Genomic DNA, 16,710 nt, shown 5'->3' with positions numbered 1-16,710 from the left:
ATGACCCTACCAGTGATACAACAGCCAAGAGGAAATTTCGTTAGGAGGCATCACAACAGATCTCTACACGGACAGGAAACCTCATAGACATAGACATCACACCTTCTTTTAACTTCAACTTCCAATAGAAAGAAAAAAGAAAATGATACTTTCTCGAGGAGAACAGTTGAAAATACCGAGGTAGCCTTTGTTTGGTGACAGGCAGTATCTTACCCGTACTTTCCTCTTCATCATGGCACTGATTATGGTACTGTAGAGATGTATACCGTTCACCAGCGCTGTGCCTTTGATCGCTAGCTCAATGTACATTGTGCAGCGCTTCATGAAGCGCAACTTGCTCTAAAGAGGGTATTAATGATACCAGTGTTTATTTACATGCAACATTTATTTTTGACAAGCATATGCTACAGCTGGACCAAATAAACTTCAGGCAACTGAATACAGAAGCAAAAAGAAAAATTAACTTTATTTGAAGATTACACGTGTATATAATAGCATAAGTTAGAAATATAATAACAAAACATACGCTAACATGTTGCTTTGTCAATGGAAAAGAACTTATATGGAATTACTTGTGGAGAAATACGGGTTAGCCCGTGAGATTGAAGACAATTATGACATTAAGGAATATATATATATATATATATATATATATATATATATATATATATATATATATATATATATATATATATATATAAATTTTTTGGACCATGTTAAAAGTGAGGCTCAAAGCACTGGGTTCAGACAACTGTCTTTTGGAGCTTTGTAGTTTTGTCAAAGACATGAAGAGGAAGCCGAGAAATAAGAGAGAGAGAGAGAAAAAAAAAAGGGGGAAAGAATATACCCAAATTGGCAAGAATTGTTTAGTTAAGACGGGAGAGTGAGGGGGCTACGAGACCGAAATTAATCTGGTAGTCTGGACTAGTAGAATGGGGTTGGCAAAGCAAGTCTTTCATAAAAAATATATCGAATGACGTTAGATTCTTCCGCTGTGAGGTACCCACAGGAAAACATGGAGAAGGAAGATAGAGAGCAGACCCGTGTACCTTCATCATAACACATCATTTGAGAGCACCGACGAATTTCAGAATCTGAAGAAGAAAAAAAAAAAAAGGCACACCAGATTGGTTTTGTCTGACGAAAAATTGATGCGATTCAGAAATGAATATATATATCCCAGAGGGGGATAAGGACATGCTTGGCCTGTGGGCTACGATGATCTGCGATAAAATTGGCTGGTGCATGGTGGGGAAAAAATACATTATGTGGGGGAAATTCAGCCGAGGCCATTATGGGGTTGTGGGATGATATGCAGTGAAAGGTAGCCACTGTCTCTGGCAACGTCTTATACAACAGAATTATAAACCACATAAGATTCGAGCGTCATACAATGATAATGATATACACGGAAAACTTCGTATTTTGACAAAACATCATTGATGTGATATTTATACATACATAGTTAAACTCCCACATATATATATATATATATATATATATATATATATATATATATATATATATATATATATATATATATATATATATATATATATATATATATATATATATATATATATATATATATATATATATATATATATTTATATATATATGTCATAATCTTTTACATGTTCGAATGAACTCATTATGATTTGGAGTCCTTAGCTTAACGACTATTTGCGATGGTCCTCGTAAAGTGTATTGAAATGAAAAGTATAACAGAAGGATAATTAATCTTGAAGGAGATAATGTCTTTTGCACTTATACTAGATTGAAATCAACAAAATAACGACCTCACCTCATCGTAAGTTGTCAGAATGTACGTATAAACGAACTGGCTCTGGAAGAGAAAAAAAAGGGCTTCCACCTTGCATTACCAACAACAGAAGTAAGTCTTATACCGCGTGATGATTCTTCCGCTTTGGAACTAAGAGTACTATATAGAAATGGGCAATAGTATATAAATCATGGCTCAGCGTGGTAAGGACACGCTGCTTATATCTTACGTCTATTTCACTGAAATTCTATGAAAAAAGTTTATTCATTTATCGCTTGCACAATCCGAAATATACAATTTAAGCTCTGTCTTTCAACGTGAAACGCAAACCCAGATCCAAAAAATATTGAATGAACTTCAGTGCGAAGTTATTCATGGAATATCTTTACGAAAACCGTTCTTTAGAAGTATGAGCTTCTGCCTGATGCCTTTTGGAGTGGTTGGATATTGCCATAGTCCTCTTTTTTTTTTTTAATTTCCCCCTTCACCTGGTAGTGAGTGATCATTACGACCCCTGTGCCAGAACGACTCGAGAGCAAACTCCATAACTTCGAGAACCACTCACACACAGTCTCGCAGGACGACTTACACTGAGGAAGAGGGGTGGGTTTCTCTCTCCACACACCTTCAGTCCTGAAGCCACACGAGTGGCGTTGTGACCCCCTTTCAAGACTGACTCCCGAACGCCTCTTCAGAGTCCTGCAACCACGTTAAGCGTCGCTGTGGACACCTGCGTAGCTGACGCGGAGGTGGTGCGACATTCTGATAACCCTCTCTCCTACAGCCATGACAAGGTCGATCCCTGCCCATCTCACTAGACAGACCCGCGCGTGTGTGTGTGTGTATCGTGAGAGGCGTGAGTGTGAACGTTCTGCAAGACACATCATCAAGGGGGAGGAAACCACCTCGCATTCCAAACGCCACCTTCGGTCCTGAGGCCAACGTGGCCTATACACAAAATTATGTCTACTTTGCTGCCAAAAATGCGATAATATCAATCTATGTACAATAAAGAAAATGGCTCTTGACTAATGATCATATTAATCCACCCTCCACAAGACGTCTTTCCTCTTGAAGAGAGACGCGTAAGGGTGTTGATGACCCAGAGTGGTAATGTCCATTATAGTGTTTAAAAAGCTTTATTACAAGTGATAGTAATAATTACCTTTGCTATATCACAATGTCACCGGAACTTACGGCATAAATGAATAACAATAGCCTTAATAACAATGCAGAGTACAGACATTATCCACACTATTTTCCAGAGATGAACAGCATATCAAAACGCATGGCAAGTTGACCGGCGCTAAGTATTAGAACCTGCTGCAATAAAGTTGAGTCTCATATCAACAGGAAAGATCAAGTCAACCTTATTGAAGCTGTGTCTGGTGGATCCGTATATCGCAGGTCAGCTTGCCATGCAAGGCCAAATCGGAGGTCAAGTTGGGCTAACATGCGGGGCTCATTAGCATATCAGCCCATCGCACCTCCACATAATCCATCATGAACACAAAATTATGTATTTCTTGAGCATATTCCATTTCATTTACAAACAAGCAAATATACATGTCAACCATAATTATTTTTTTGGCTCAGTAACCTACAGCGATCGAGCAATTAATATAAGCGATCATTCTCTTCATGTAGTGTCACATATTGAAGGCAGCGAGCAGGCCAATGCCGTGCTTGGGTTCTTAAGGGGCCATGTCGATGTACGTGTATACGCTGCAGGATTCACCCAGTTACATATAAGTCACTCACATACAGGTACAAATACAAGCTCACCATACTGACGGACACTGCACAAGATTCCTTGTCCTCGTTCCTTCTATCCACACTGGCAATCATCAAACACCGCTGCCAAACCCTTTACAAAGCTTATCTGATCTCTATATATAAGTGTACATATTAATAAACTTTTTTTTATTTACAAAAATATATATATATATATTTTTTTTATGCTTATGTAACATCCACTTTCCGTCCGTGACAGTAAAACATATTAACAAGCATCTCGGAAGATGTCACATGTTTTCCTCTCCTTTCCTTAAAATACTCTTCCCCCAAAAGCTCTCCAAGTGAGATATAGATTAATATTACACTTTTATCGTTAAGTCTTCAACGCTGACTCGTATTCCTGTTTAAGGACAGAAGACCAATGGCCGTGATACTGTCGGTGGAGGCCACCGATATTAATCGCACAGACCACGGGAATTGCAGGAGCCGTCGCTCAAGCCTCCGTAGTTGGCGGCGACCTGCACCGTCTTGTTGCTGACGAAGCTGTCCTTCTGCTGCTGGGAGTTGTTGGGCGTGTCGTCCCTCGTGGCTCCGTTGGTGAAACTGGTGGTTGTGGTCGTGGTGGTGTTGTGATGTAGGACCTGGGCTGAGGGGCTCAGGTGGTGGGTGCTGGTCACCTTGTTGGTCAGCGGGATGGACTGTGGGCTCGGCCGTGGGTTCAGAGGCCGAGTCTCCATTGACTTTTCGAAGTCTGTCCGACCGCTGGTCGTCGCGCGGCGATGGGGGTCGCATGATATCACCTTACGGAACGCCTTTCTGAAAGAGGAAAAGCCAAAATACGCTTAAGTATTTCTCGCCTCTGAGGTATGTTAGCTGAGATTTATTCTTCTGGGATTGAAGAACAATAACTGATGTTTGCTATCCAATGTCCATCTAATATACGACCTTATTGTTCTTGTTAACTTCGGTAAACAAGCATGGAAATGGATGTGGTTTACTAAGATTTTGCTGCTGCTTATCCTTGCTGTACTTCCTAGAAGAACATATCTCTTACAAGGAAAAAAAAATAATGCAAGAACTGTTTTCTCTGTCTGTCCCTCTCTCCCTCACACTGCACAGTGTTTGCCTCATCACGTACAGTGTGTTTGGGTATAGCACCAACCTGAAGGGGTCGGAGAGGAACGCATACAGGATGGGGTTGACGCAGGAGTTGATGTAGGCCAGGACCTGCGCCGCTATCTGCGTGATGATCCTGAAGGTCGTCATCTCGTACAGACCCAGAGACTTGAGCAACAAAACAAGCTGTCAAGGATAAATGAGAAAGAGAATAGTGTCTTACTGACTCCCGAATTTGCATGGTGTTATAATGAAATAATTTAGTTCATAGCTCAGAAATGTGCTGGAGGTGGTGTGATTCGCTGCAGTGCGTGAGAAATGTAAATATTATGGTGACAGGTGCGTTTTAAAGGCCAGGGTATCAAATGGGGAGAAATGATACACTTGTCGCTATGAGAAATTCATCCCTGTCTTCCCGTGTTGATCACAAGTAAGTCGGGTCGCAGGTAGATATGGTCGTAATACAGTAATCATATGTCTCCTGTAACGTCTAACTTACCTTTGCAACGGAAATTGCATTGATAATAGGAACATTAACATCTTCGTAAGCCACACATCTTGAATGACACCACACGAGACACATCCCTCTAGGATACCCTCCCCCTAACACAACGTGCAAGACAAGACTCACCTGAATGGGGAACCAACAGACGATGAAGGTGACCACGACGATGACGACCATCCTTGTCACTCGCTTCTTCCCTCGGATGCTCTCAGCACTGCGGCTGCCCCCGGGCACCACGCCGTACCACAGGCGGTTAAGGATCATCAGGTACAGCACCACGATCACCGTCAGCGGCACGAAGTACATGGTGGTGATGAAGCCGATCTGTGGAACATTGCGAGTGCTGGTGTCGATGATGGTCATGTGAGGTTGGTGAAACAGCATCACTATCACCTCCGTCAGCGGCATGACGAACATGGTAGATGATGAAGCATGACTATGGTTAAAACAGAATCACTATCACCTTCGCAAGTGATGAGACATGACTATGGTACAAACTTGGTGATTGGTGATGATGATGAGAGATGTGATGGTGATGATTGTGACAACGATGCTGGTAATTGACGACGAATACTAACGGCAATAATGATGGTATGATATTCACACTGGTACAGTTGCGTTAATTATAGAATTGATGTTGGAAACGAAGCATAGTTGCTAATCACACAAGGAGGAAAACGCACTCATAGGGTTACTTACGTGAAAGGCCATATGGTTGTACTCCTCGTCCAGGAATGCGCACTGGAAGTACACCTCTCCCTCGAAGTTCTGCTTCTTGATGCCATGGCAGAGGTAGAGCGGGATGCACGAAGTCAGGATGAGGATCCAACTGCAGGTGATGGCGTATAGGGCGTTCCTCTCCGTGCGAACTGGAGGAGGGAGGGAGGAACGGATGAGGGTACGACTGTGTTATGCTCTGAGACTCAAACAAGATCTTGTATACTGTTCTACGATTTTCAGTTGGTCTTATCTGTACGGTGTTGGCCGATGCAATTTTAGCGTTATATGAAAGTTAATTGGATGAAAGCTTTGTCTTCTTCAGTTGAAATGATTCCTCTATAAATGTTACGTCGATAACATATTCCTGGATTTCAGATACCCAGACTGTAATTCCATATTCTAGTGTCATGTAAACAGTCAATATCTAAGCTTTCAGTTCACTAGTAAATCCAAATAGAATTGTAAGACACCAAATTTTGGTATGTTCACTAAAACGTCAGTAGTCAGTGTCAACATCCTCACTTCTCACTATTCGCCTTTAAGTCTAGTCAGTGCTTAGCATCGGCATCACTTACCACTGTGTTCAACCTACTCAACAATCAGCATCCGTGGGGCTCGTTGACCTGCGCACACAACTGTTGATTAGTCAACAGTCACATGACACACTTGTCAGTATCCACACTGATCACTGTCAGTCTCCATATGACTCACTGGACAGCATCCAAACTATACTCACTTATCATTACCGAAATCACTTACTCTCCTAACGTCAACCAACGCTTGTCACTCTCTGCTCGACTCACTAGTTAAGGCAGCGATTGGATGCACCACTGCCAGGAACCTATCGAACGAGAGGAGGAGAAGGGTGTAGACGGAGGCGTAGGCGGTGACGTAGGTGAGGTACTGCACAGTCTGGCACCAGATGCTTCCGAACGGCCAGGACGGCAGGATGTAGTCGGAGGCGGTGAAGGGCACACAGAACACGATGAAGAGCAGGTCCGCCATCGCCAGGCTGAAAGGCACACCACACAGACTTTTGCAGTTTTCCCCAGCAGGAAACTCATACTGAAGATGCCAGTGAGAGAAAGTCAAGAAGTCAATAGCGAAAGTCAAATTAAGAAGTTAAAAGTCGAAAGTTGGCAATAAAAGTCGGAGTCGAAAGTTGAAGACAGAGTTACAAGGGAATTAAAGCGTATTTGAAGCCGATGCTTTAGATCCTAAGGAAGAGGTGGGAAAACATGAAATGAGGACGAGCGAGCCAGGCGAAGGAGAAAGGAAATATATGACCTGCTGAAGAGTGTAACAAAGAATAACACAGAGAAAATAACGATGTTTAACGCAGAAAAATAGAAGGAGGGGCAAGGAATATTAAGTAACTTCGATGCTTCAGGCCTCTTATAACATCATGGTTGGAGGAATTTCTGAGTCAAAATGCTGGTAATGGTAAATGATGTATAGAAGAAAGGATTCCTGAACACGTACGTATGAGATGAGACGGATAGAATAGTTGATGAAGCTCAAGTGGGAAAAGAGAAAAAGGAAAACAACGTGACCCTGAAGATGATTAGGTAAGGAGAATTCATCAGCATACATAATGACTGGATGATTGATAAAAGGTAGTAAACTGTCGAAGTACTGAGAGAAAAATAAAGAAATAAATTGCTATATAACATATCTTTATGAACTTGAAAATGAGGCGATTATTTGTCAATTCATGAGTGACGAAATGGTTTCCTAACATATTCAACCACTAACTATTAAAAGGAGATGCTCTCTTCCTAAACTGCTGTCTAACGAAGGCTATCAAATGCTGTCACCATCCCTACCATAACTACCATTGTTTTATTTCATTGCGCTCCTGTTGTGCTGTGCTCATTATTACGAAGACCTGAGTACGTTATTACTGTCCCAATATCGCCAACTCGTAATTGTCATTAAGTTCTCTCTGCCTTTAATTAGTTCTACCTCTTGGATGTTGTCAGGGTGTGTTCTTAACACTACTAACCCTTCATTGCCGCTATGTTCTTATTAGTCATAACCTTGTACTGTTGAAATACTTCTCTGACACGATTTACCCCTGACTATTGTACTAATGTTTTGATTATCATCTTTTCCTGATTGCGGATTTGTTTATCTCATCGTCATAAAGTCTTGCCTGTGTCAGTGATGCCCTCATCGTCGCTAACTCCTTCCTATCCAGTATTCAGTCATCGCTAGGTATATCCTATCAAGTACTCTGGTCCAGTAACTCTTGACATGCTGAAATCCAGTCATCATCAGAGTTAAGTAAGACTTTGACTATTAAAAAGTCTATCTTTTTTTCCGGTCACTAACCTGCTCTCTTAATCATCAGTTCCTGACTGTTGTTGTAACCATTGTTCTCATCCCTATTGAATCTTGACTGTCACAGTACAAGTCTCATAATCAAGACCTGAATCTCCACTCGCTCCTCTCATCACTACTAACCCTACACTGCCGGAGTGCCACTGTCTTTTCATGATCATTACTTGTGAATCGTGATTGCTGAATTGTAATTCTTGTTTTGATTGATTCTAGGATTAATCCGATCCTTTTAGTAAGACAGTGAAGACGAATTAGCAATTTGTCTCTGACTTGTCATCCAGCATTCATCATGATTGATCATCCTACTTAATCAATTGCTAATCGGTATATCGTATGTTTACTTAATTGAAAAAGTTATATGTTAATATGTCGAATATGATATTTCACTAAAGGGCAGTGAGATCGATTAACTGTGAATATTCCGAGCAAAATGATTGAAACACTCATTCTTCTCCACAATAAGGATCAGCTTATCTTACATAATTAAATCCACTTAAACTCCACCACTAAACAAATTCATACCACAGATACATTATGCCTCATGTGAACATATTCTGATTAGAGAGGATACATGAATACAGTAAGTTACTGAACTACGTTTACTACCAAGAATGGAACGTTGTGATAAATTGGTTATGAGTCTCGCCTCTGAGTCCTGTGTTTTCCAGCTCGAGACATGATCATGTGGCACCTCTCAAGTCGATCCATTGTGAACAGGTAACTATACTCAACATTCACCGTCAAACTTTAGATTTGAGTCAGTTGGTCAATCCGTTCACCTAACAAGGATTTGTTTTGATAACTCGTTCGGGGTAAGTAACGCACACTGGCTACGCCGAGGAGTTTGGGTTCTGACAATATGAGTCTTCTAACACCCACCTGAAGATAAGATAATTGGTGGTCGATCTCATCTGCTTGTTGGCAATGATGACGATGACGACCAGCGTGTTGCCGAAGAGCCCCACCAGGACGATGATGCCGAAGATGATCGGCACGACGATGGCGACAATGATGGCGTACTCGAAGGCCGTGTTTTCCTGAAGGGTAATGTTTGGCTGAGACCAAGTGGTAAATCATACTCCCTCTCTGCTTTCTCTTCTCACTCAGAAGACACAATTAGATCCAGCCCTTTCATACGCAGATATCTAGAAACTTCTCTCCTTTCAAGCTAAGCTTTGATCCATATCGCAACCTTGTTTAATATGACATTCCAGTACCAAATTCCATACTTCTGCCGATTCCCATATTACGAGCGTGTCTATATAGCTTGCATTAGCATTACCACCTTTCACTCACAGGTATTCTTCATTCATTTTTCAATTTATCTTCCCTCTGACTTCCTCAAAATCTTGCCACATCCTTACGAAAACAAAACATACACACACACATATATATGTGGTCTTAAGAGTTCTTCCTATTTGCAGAATAATGATATGCCTCTTCAAGGTATACACCCGTTTGGTGTGCTTTTATCACACTCAGTATATCATCCAGTTTCATTAATCTAAGATTCTTATGAACTTCAAAATCGGCGATAGTATTATTATTCTTTTTTTTCCAGTTTCATTACTTTTTTATGTTTCAGTTTGTTCATGAATATGATGTCGGCATAAGAAACTCCTATTCATTCCTATCTGTTTATCCCTCACTTAAGCCCCTGTGAATCCAGTCATTCTAAGATTCAGTTATATTTTGAGGGTTCTTAAAGAAAAAGAAATGAAACACAGGAAGTAGTTCATGAAAAGAGAAAACGTTGAATATATTGCTCGTTCTAATAACGAGTTAATCTATCTTGAAGGTAGACAGGCTACCACTGTCTTAACCTAGCTATGGGTTTACCCAGACAGATTTGGTTCTATGTGGATGACACGGGACAACACTTGTTCAAGAAAAGGCAGTTTTAATTACAGAAATGACACTGCTTTTGCTCAACAAATCATGCGACATGTCAATGCTGACGAATTTCTTAGCCATATTTTCGCATTCTAAGAAGACGACGATTGTGTACAACAAACTTTATAGATGAAAAACAGTCATCAAAATGCCGTCATCAGATGTAGTGAAACGAATATTATCTGCAAGAACGTGATCCAATATGGTAAAACTATACTTTGATTTTTTTTTTCAAGAATGACATCCTGGCGAATACCTATAAACTTATTAGTTCTTTAAGAAAAATGCTGAAAACTTTAAGTTTTCAGAGGCTGAGAACTTACTAAAAAAAAGAAAAGAAAAAGGAGAATACAGCAGAGTTAGACCTAATGTGACTGCTAGTTATATGTATACTGTTACAGTTGAGGCACCTAGATAGATGTATCGCTTCAGGATTCTACTGTGAACAGATATCTCTCATATGACCATTTCATCCCTCTTGCATCGCTGTACAGCTATCAATAAATTTGGTAGATGATGCGGGGAAATGGCTGCTCCCTCATATGGACCTTAAACTTAAGGTTTGAAAAAGAAATCTATTTATCAGGGTATATAAACAATAATCAGTGACCGAGCTGAAGGTCTAGGGGGAAAAAAAAAGAGAATAAAAATACTTTCCGGATTGTTTTTATGTACTAGCTTTCAGCACGTCACCAGCCATTAGTGATGGTGGACTGGTTGACGAATCAAAAGCACACATTGGTCAACCTGAATGTTATTGCCGCTCCATTCACTGAAAACATTCTGAAATAATGAACACCTTTTTAATCTCTCTCTCTCTCTCTCTCTCTCTCTCTCTCTCTCTCTCTCTCTCTCTCTCTCTCTCTCTCTCTCTCTCCCTCTCTCTCTCTATTCATACACACACACACACACACACACACACACACACACATAGATAGAAAGATAGCGAGAGAGAGAGAGAGAGAGAGAGAGAGAGAGAGAGAGAGAGAGAGAGAGAGAGAGAGAGAGAGAGAGAGAGAGAGAGAGAGAGAGAGAGAGAGAGAGAGAGTGAGAGAGAGAGAGAGAATACAGAGTGGAGAACAGATGAGATATGCTCACCTCCACGGTCTTGTTGTTGTTGCAGAGCGGCAACTTGGTGTAGTTGGTGGAGTTGCAGAGGATGTAGGGCGGGAGGAAGGAGAGGAAGGGTTCGATGCCACTCTCCTCGTCGAGGTCTGCTCCCGACCCCTCGAAATCCATGTCTCCCATGTCGTCCATCCTTCACCGTTCACTGCGACACGGATTCTGTTTTGCTTTATACTCCCGCTCTCACCGACCCGTTCGACGCACACTTGGTGCTTACCACCACATCTACTACCAGCAGAATGTCACCAATGTCTCTGCTGGAATATATTTTCTCCTCAGGCTTATCTCGTGCCAGGTTATAAGTCTTAATGGAAGAACAGAAACATTCTCTACTTCCTGTATTTCGATGTGAATCTTATCAGGTCATAACAACTGTTATCTTTACTGATAATGATATTCTAAATACATATGTGTATTGTAGATTTTCTTTTTTTTCTTTTACATTTGACTTTTTCCATTTGCTATTTTAGGGAAGGGCTTTCTGAGACGACGGAGCGAAATTTGGCAATTTACCTGACTCTTGATCTGGTGTGAGAGTAAACATATTACCGAGAGAGTTGTAGACAATGTCCGTAATACACTAACATTGCTATTAAATCAAGTTTTTCTTCCCTTTAAATTTTCCGAGTTTTTTTTCTCAGTCCTACGAAGAATGTTTTCTCATAACACACTACGTAAATTTACGCAACAACGACAGATTTTCCTTAAAGCTTTCCTTCATTCTGAATGGAGCAGAGTGTACTATATCAGACCCACTGGTCATAATGCTGCCACAAGCTCTCCCTCACTTCCTTGTGGTTCGTCAGTCTAAACGTTTTACTGTGATCTATAGAAAGAAGCTGATGGACCTACGGAGCTTCAGTGTGTTGGTGACCTGCTGAAGCTCCTTGAAGCTCCATCTGACGACGGCTCACACTTGAGCTTCGGTGTGTTAAAGCTCCCTGGTGACTCCTCCCCTTGATGTCCTAACTCATAAGCTGTAAAGTCCTTGTGTTCCCTATAGGTTCCCCTGACGCTCCGTATGGTGTCCTATCCTCAAGCTATGGCCAGCTGGTGCTTCATGGAGACTACCTGACTTTCCGGCTTTCCCCCTCAAAGCTCTGATGCACTCGATCGCTGTGAGAGCTCTTGATGCCCCAGCTAACAGCTCACCCGCAAGCTGTCACGTGCTTGGGTTTCTTATGAACGCTTTCTGACGCCTTAGAGGTGAACCGTGGAACCGTGGTGTGTGCACTGGTGCGTCGAGGGTGTTGCCGGGCGCCTCAGCTACTAACATCCACAAGTGATGGGGTCTCCGGGGCACCGACAGGCGTCTGCGTGTCACCCAGGAACACCAGCTTCACGCTGGAAGACAAACAATACGTCCTTGATGTAATTAACCACAACTTACTCACCATTCCACTTATTAGGGGAAAAATAGACCTGAATGTACTTTGAATTAGACTTGAGTTTACTATTGATGGACTTGAAGTAAGCATTAAGCCTCACTCTCAACCCAAATACTTCTAATTAGCAAGGTTTAATTAGCAAGTGATTACATATAGGATCAAAGAACAAAGATGAATACAATATGAAAGTGCTTAGATGACTTTACACACACACACACACATATGCGTGTGTGTGTGTTACCGGACTCCACTTGCTTGAGGTTACACCACGAATTGAAAAGTTACTTTTTCTAAGCTGTATCACTGGAAGTATAGACTCGTCAGAAAGCATTTTACTCTAAAGGAATCTACATTTCCCTGCTACTGAAAGCAGCACAGACTTAGGAAAGAGAGATATAGGTAGAGAGGAAGTTCTTAGGACGACGACGAAATTTTGCAAAATGGCACAGCCAGCACGTAGCGCTCACCGCTGGTAGGTTTATGATTACAAAGAACGCGTTGTGTAAGTTGCTTGTTGTCAAGTGCTATATGTGTAGTTGTGTATGAGAGAGAGAGAGAGAGAGAGAGAGAGAGAGAGAGAGAGAGAGAGAGAGAGAGAGAGAGAGAGAGAGAGAGAGAGAGAGAGAGAGAGAGAGAGAGAGAGAGAGAGAGAGAGAGAGAGAGAGAGAGAGAGAGAGAGAGAGAGAGAGAGAGAGAGAGAGAGAGAGAGAGAGAGAGAGAGATCAACATATGGTGGATCAACAAGGTGCAGTCACTTAGGGTATTATATGACGCTGTGTTATATTACTCTCTCTCTCGGTCATATTCCTTTTCGAAAAAAAAAATGTATATAGCCCATGACATGATATCCTTCATTACCTGCTCTCAGATAATACAAAAACGTTAAGTAAACGTTTTTGATGTATAGTGAGGTGCACTGCTCACCTTCATATACTCAGTGTTGCCTACTGGACTGACTGTCTTTCTAGTGGGTTTTCCTCTCCTATGACTAAATTGATCGCAATGTAAAAGCATGATCCAGACCACTACTTAGACACGGTGTTCTATAGCTCATCTAAATCGCGTATATCAACCACTTGCATCTCGAACTATAAGCACGAATCCTCTCTTTCTATCATTCCGAAAACTCTTGCTATGATAAAAATGGTAAGTATATTAAGGAAAGCTGTTCATTACCACTGGTGTTGACGGCCTGTGAAAATGTAGTGTCTGAACCTGGACATTGTTATCAATACGAAGTTGGAAGTATCGTATAAGCGTCCTGTGGACGGACTGTTTCTATACAGATTTCCGTGATGATATCTGGATTAAAACCGACCAATTTATCCTGCAGTTAGAAATCCAATTTTAGGAATTGAAATAAAACTTTCACTGACCCATGAGAAATAAATTGCACTGGGAGATTGGCTGGTAGTTTTTAGCGGCAAACGGTTTTGATAAGGTTGATGCTGTGTGGCAGGATAGCAAGCAAGCAAGCAAGAAAGCAAGCAAACAGACAGCTGGAAGTAAATTAACGATCAGTAGTTGGCTGTTTGATGGTAAGGTAGTTATGACCACTACCGGACGTAGTGTGAATACCGATACACATCATTCAAACCCATCCCACACATGGCGTGGTAGCAGATGGAGCCACAGAGACTGACGAAAGGGTTAAGGTCCTGGATGCGTTAAGGATCATGTGGACGGAAGGGCCAGTGTCAGTACGGGCAATGAACTTTGTGCACTGCTAGAGTCTCAGGAGATTCGCTGAGTCTAGTACATCCAGCGATGGAGATGGTAATACTTGTTCAACAATATGCTCAATGAAAAGTAAGTCAACGATATATGATTATGAAGCTGGTTGCTTAACACTACTCTCGCACACTGTGTTGCGGAAGGATGTTGTGTATAACTAAATCAGAGGAGTTCAGCTTCGAAAAAGTTCAGATGTCATTAGGGAAGATCTCATTGGTGGACTGATTACCTAAGCTCTTTTTACATCAGAGAGATGAAGAGAGTGTAAGTTGGTGAAGGAGACAGAGCCCTCAAGATCAGGGAGCCCACACAGATGGTTGCGATTTCAGGAAGAAATTTGTGTGAGACAACAAACGGGGTGAATCTGTTGATAGATAGCTACGTCACATCTTGGCAACTATCTGTGATAAAACAGATACATTTGTCGATAATGCCTACAAAAAGGTGAGTTGTTACTAAAGCAAAAGGTTTCATGATAGTCAATGAAAAAAATTGATGTTGCTATTACTTTTAAGGCGAATGTTGACATGATCATCAGATGGAATCTCTGGTTTAGAAGAATCTAATTAAATCATGATCATCTTTACGAGACTGGCTGAATACCATGATGCTAAGAAGGATCAACTGAAGACTGAGCTTATGATAGATATGTTTCGATAAGAGTTTTAACAGAAATAGATTTCATTACTCTTATTTTCAATGAGGTCTTTATGCATTCGGAACGGCTGTCTATACCTTACTTCCCATATCTGCATTGTTTGTCTGGCTCAAGTATTCAGGCACTTGAATCTCCTTGAAACACTTCGGTGCTCACTCGCTCGTAAACAGAGGACCGGCTCTTGGAACATATGCAAATCTCCCCACATTAGTTTAATTATCATGTGACTGATGCATTTGCCTTCAACTTAAGATGCAGAAACAAAGGGACGGATGAAAAATGAACATCAGCGAAGAGTTTATCAGTATTAGTAAAGGGTCAGAGAAAGAGCAGGGCGAGAGAGTACAAGAAGATCTACAGTGGGCATTGTGAGACTCGGAACAGTCTAGAGGGCATGGCTATATAGCCTGAATGTAGCCAAAGGAACAGAAACCTCAACAGAAAAAGAAGAAAGAGAAACTTCATTAGCAGAAGAAACAGAAACAGAAACCTCAATAAAAGAAGAAACAGGAACAGAAACCTCAATAGCAGAGGAAACAGAAACAGAAACCTCAACAGAAGAAGAAGCAGGAACAGAAACCTTAATAGCAGAAGACACAGCACTATTACCTAGTGAAGAGAGACAATACAGGTCAGTAGGACAAGATGCAAAACTACAACCAGGAGGTAGGAGACCATACCGATCACTGTTTTCTTTAAGTAGTTCCTGATTCTCTCACGTTGACGCCTACATGAGAGACACCGTCAGCTCACCTTCCATCCTCTGAAGTATAAGTGACTATTTCCTTTGCAGGAATTCTGTTGAATTTCATTGGAAATTCCTATTAGCATAGGAAAAAAAGAAAACCCGAGGGTAACCTATTATGTTTCTTTGACCAGTCTAAGAATGTTACCTTTTTTTTATATGTATACAGAGCTTAACTCATCTGAGAATATATATCATATATATATATATACATATATATTTATATATACATATATATATATATATATATATATATATATATATATATATATATATATATAAGCAGTGATTATGTATATATGTATATACAATTAACAATCTGGTACAGACACGCTGCAATACATGCATACACACACACACACACCACACACACACACACACACACACACACACACACACACTTGCATACTATTACACAAACGTATGCAAGCATCAAACCGAATTCTGGCGGGCACCCTCATGCATAAGCGTATAATCAAACAAAAAAAAAATATATGCGCATTTATTCATCCACAGGCACACAATGCTTAAAATCAGCCAAAAAAAAAAAAAATCTTTATTGAAAATTTCCACGTTTTATGTTATATGTCTTTTTTTTCCTCAGAGTATATCGCCTACTGGGAAATATGTAGTTAAAAACTATTTTCCACGAACCCACGAAAAGTTCTTTCATTAAACGCTGGACTTTTCATCGGTCCTGAAGCACTTTCATGTCCAGGATATCACACAACCAACTTTCCCTCGAGTTGCATTAATTACGCTAAATTTACATATCAATCACTCAATTTCGAATATTATCATCCAAAGTGGTACGAACTAATAATATTCAGTTTCACTGATGGTGCGGCATCCCTCCAGAATCCCATCAGGGAAGAGCTTATGCATGGTGTGATGACAGACACATGCATCTCTGGCTGAGACAGAACTAACCCCCCTCTCTCCTCCTTCTCCTCCTCCTCCCAC

At 41.0% G+C, this 16,710-nt stretch overlaps 1 protein-coding gene across 4 annotated transcripts in view; it reads right to left on the bottom strand.

Moving 5' to 3' along the window:
• Positions 1-366: 366 nt before the first annotated feature.
• Positions 367-16,710, bottom strand: part of LOC139749835 (allatostatin-A receptor-like) — a 321,402-nt gene continuing 305,058 nt past the window's right edge. For all 4 annotated transcript variants that reach the window (XM_071664140.1, XM_071664139.1, XM_071664143.1 and 1 more), the window contains 7 exons: positions 11,196-12,566; positions 9,084-9,241; positions 6,665-6,873; positions 5,841-6,010; positions 5,268-5,465; positions 4,683-4,822; positions 367-4,336 (listed from right to left, as the gene is read on the bottom strand). In XM_071664140.1, coding sequence (XP_071520241.1) covers positions 3,976-4,336; positions 4,683-4,822; positions 5,268-5,465; positions 5,841-6,010; positions 6,665-6,873; positions 9,084-9,241; positions 11,196-11,354 — 1,395 coding nt within the window. In that variant the 5' untranslated portion in view covers positions 11,355-12,566 and the 3' untranslated portion in view covers positions 367-3,975. The remainder of the gene's footprint in view (positions 4,337-4,682; positions 4,823-5,267; positions 5,466-5,840; positions 6,011-6,664; positions 6,874-9,083; positions 9,242-11,195; positions 12,567-16,710) is intronic.

This window comes from Panulirus ornatus, chromosome 8 (genome assembly GCF_036320965.1).
Source record: "Panulirus ornatus isolate Po-2019 chromosome 8, ASM3632096v1, whole genome shotgun sequence".
In the NCBI taxonomy this organism is placed as follows: domain Eukaryota; kingdom Metazoa; phylum Arthropoda; class Malacostraca; order Decapoda; family Palinuridae; genus Panulirus; species Panulirus ornatus.
The sequence above is the reverse complement of the archived record's forward strand: the minus strand, read 5'-3'. Positions and strand labels throughout refer to the sequence as shown.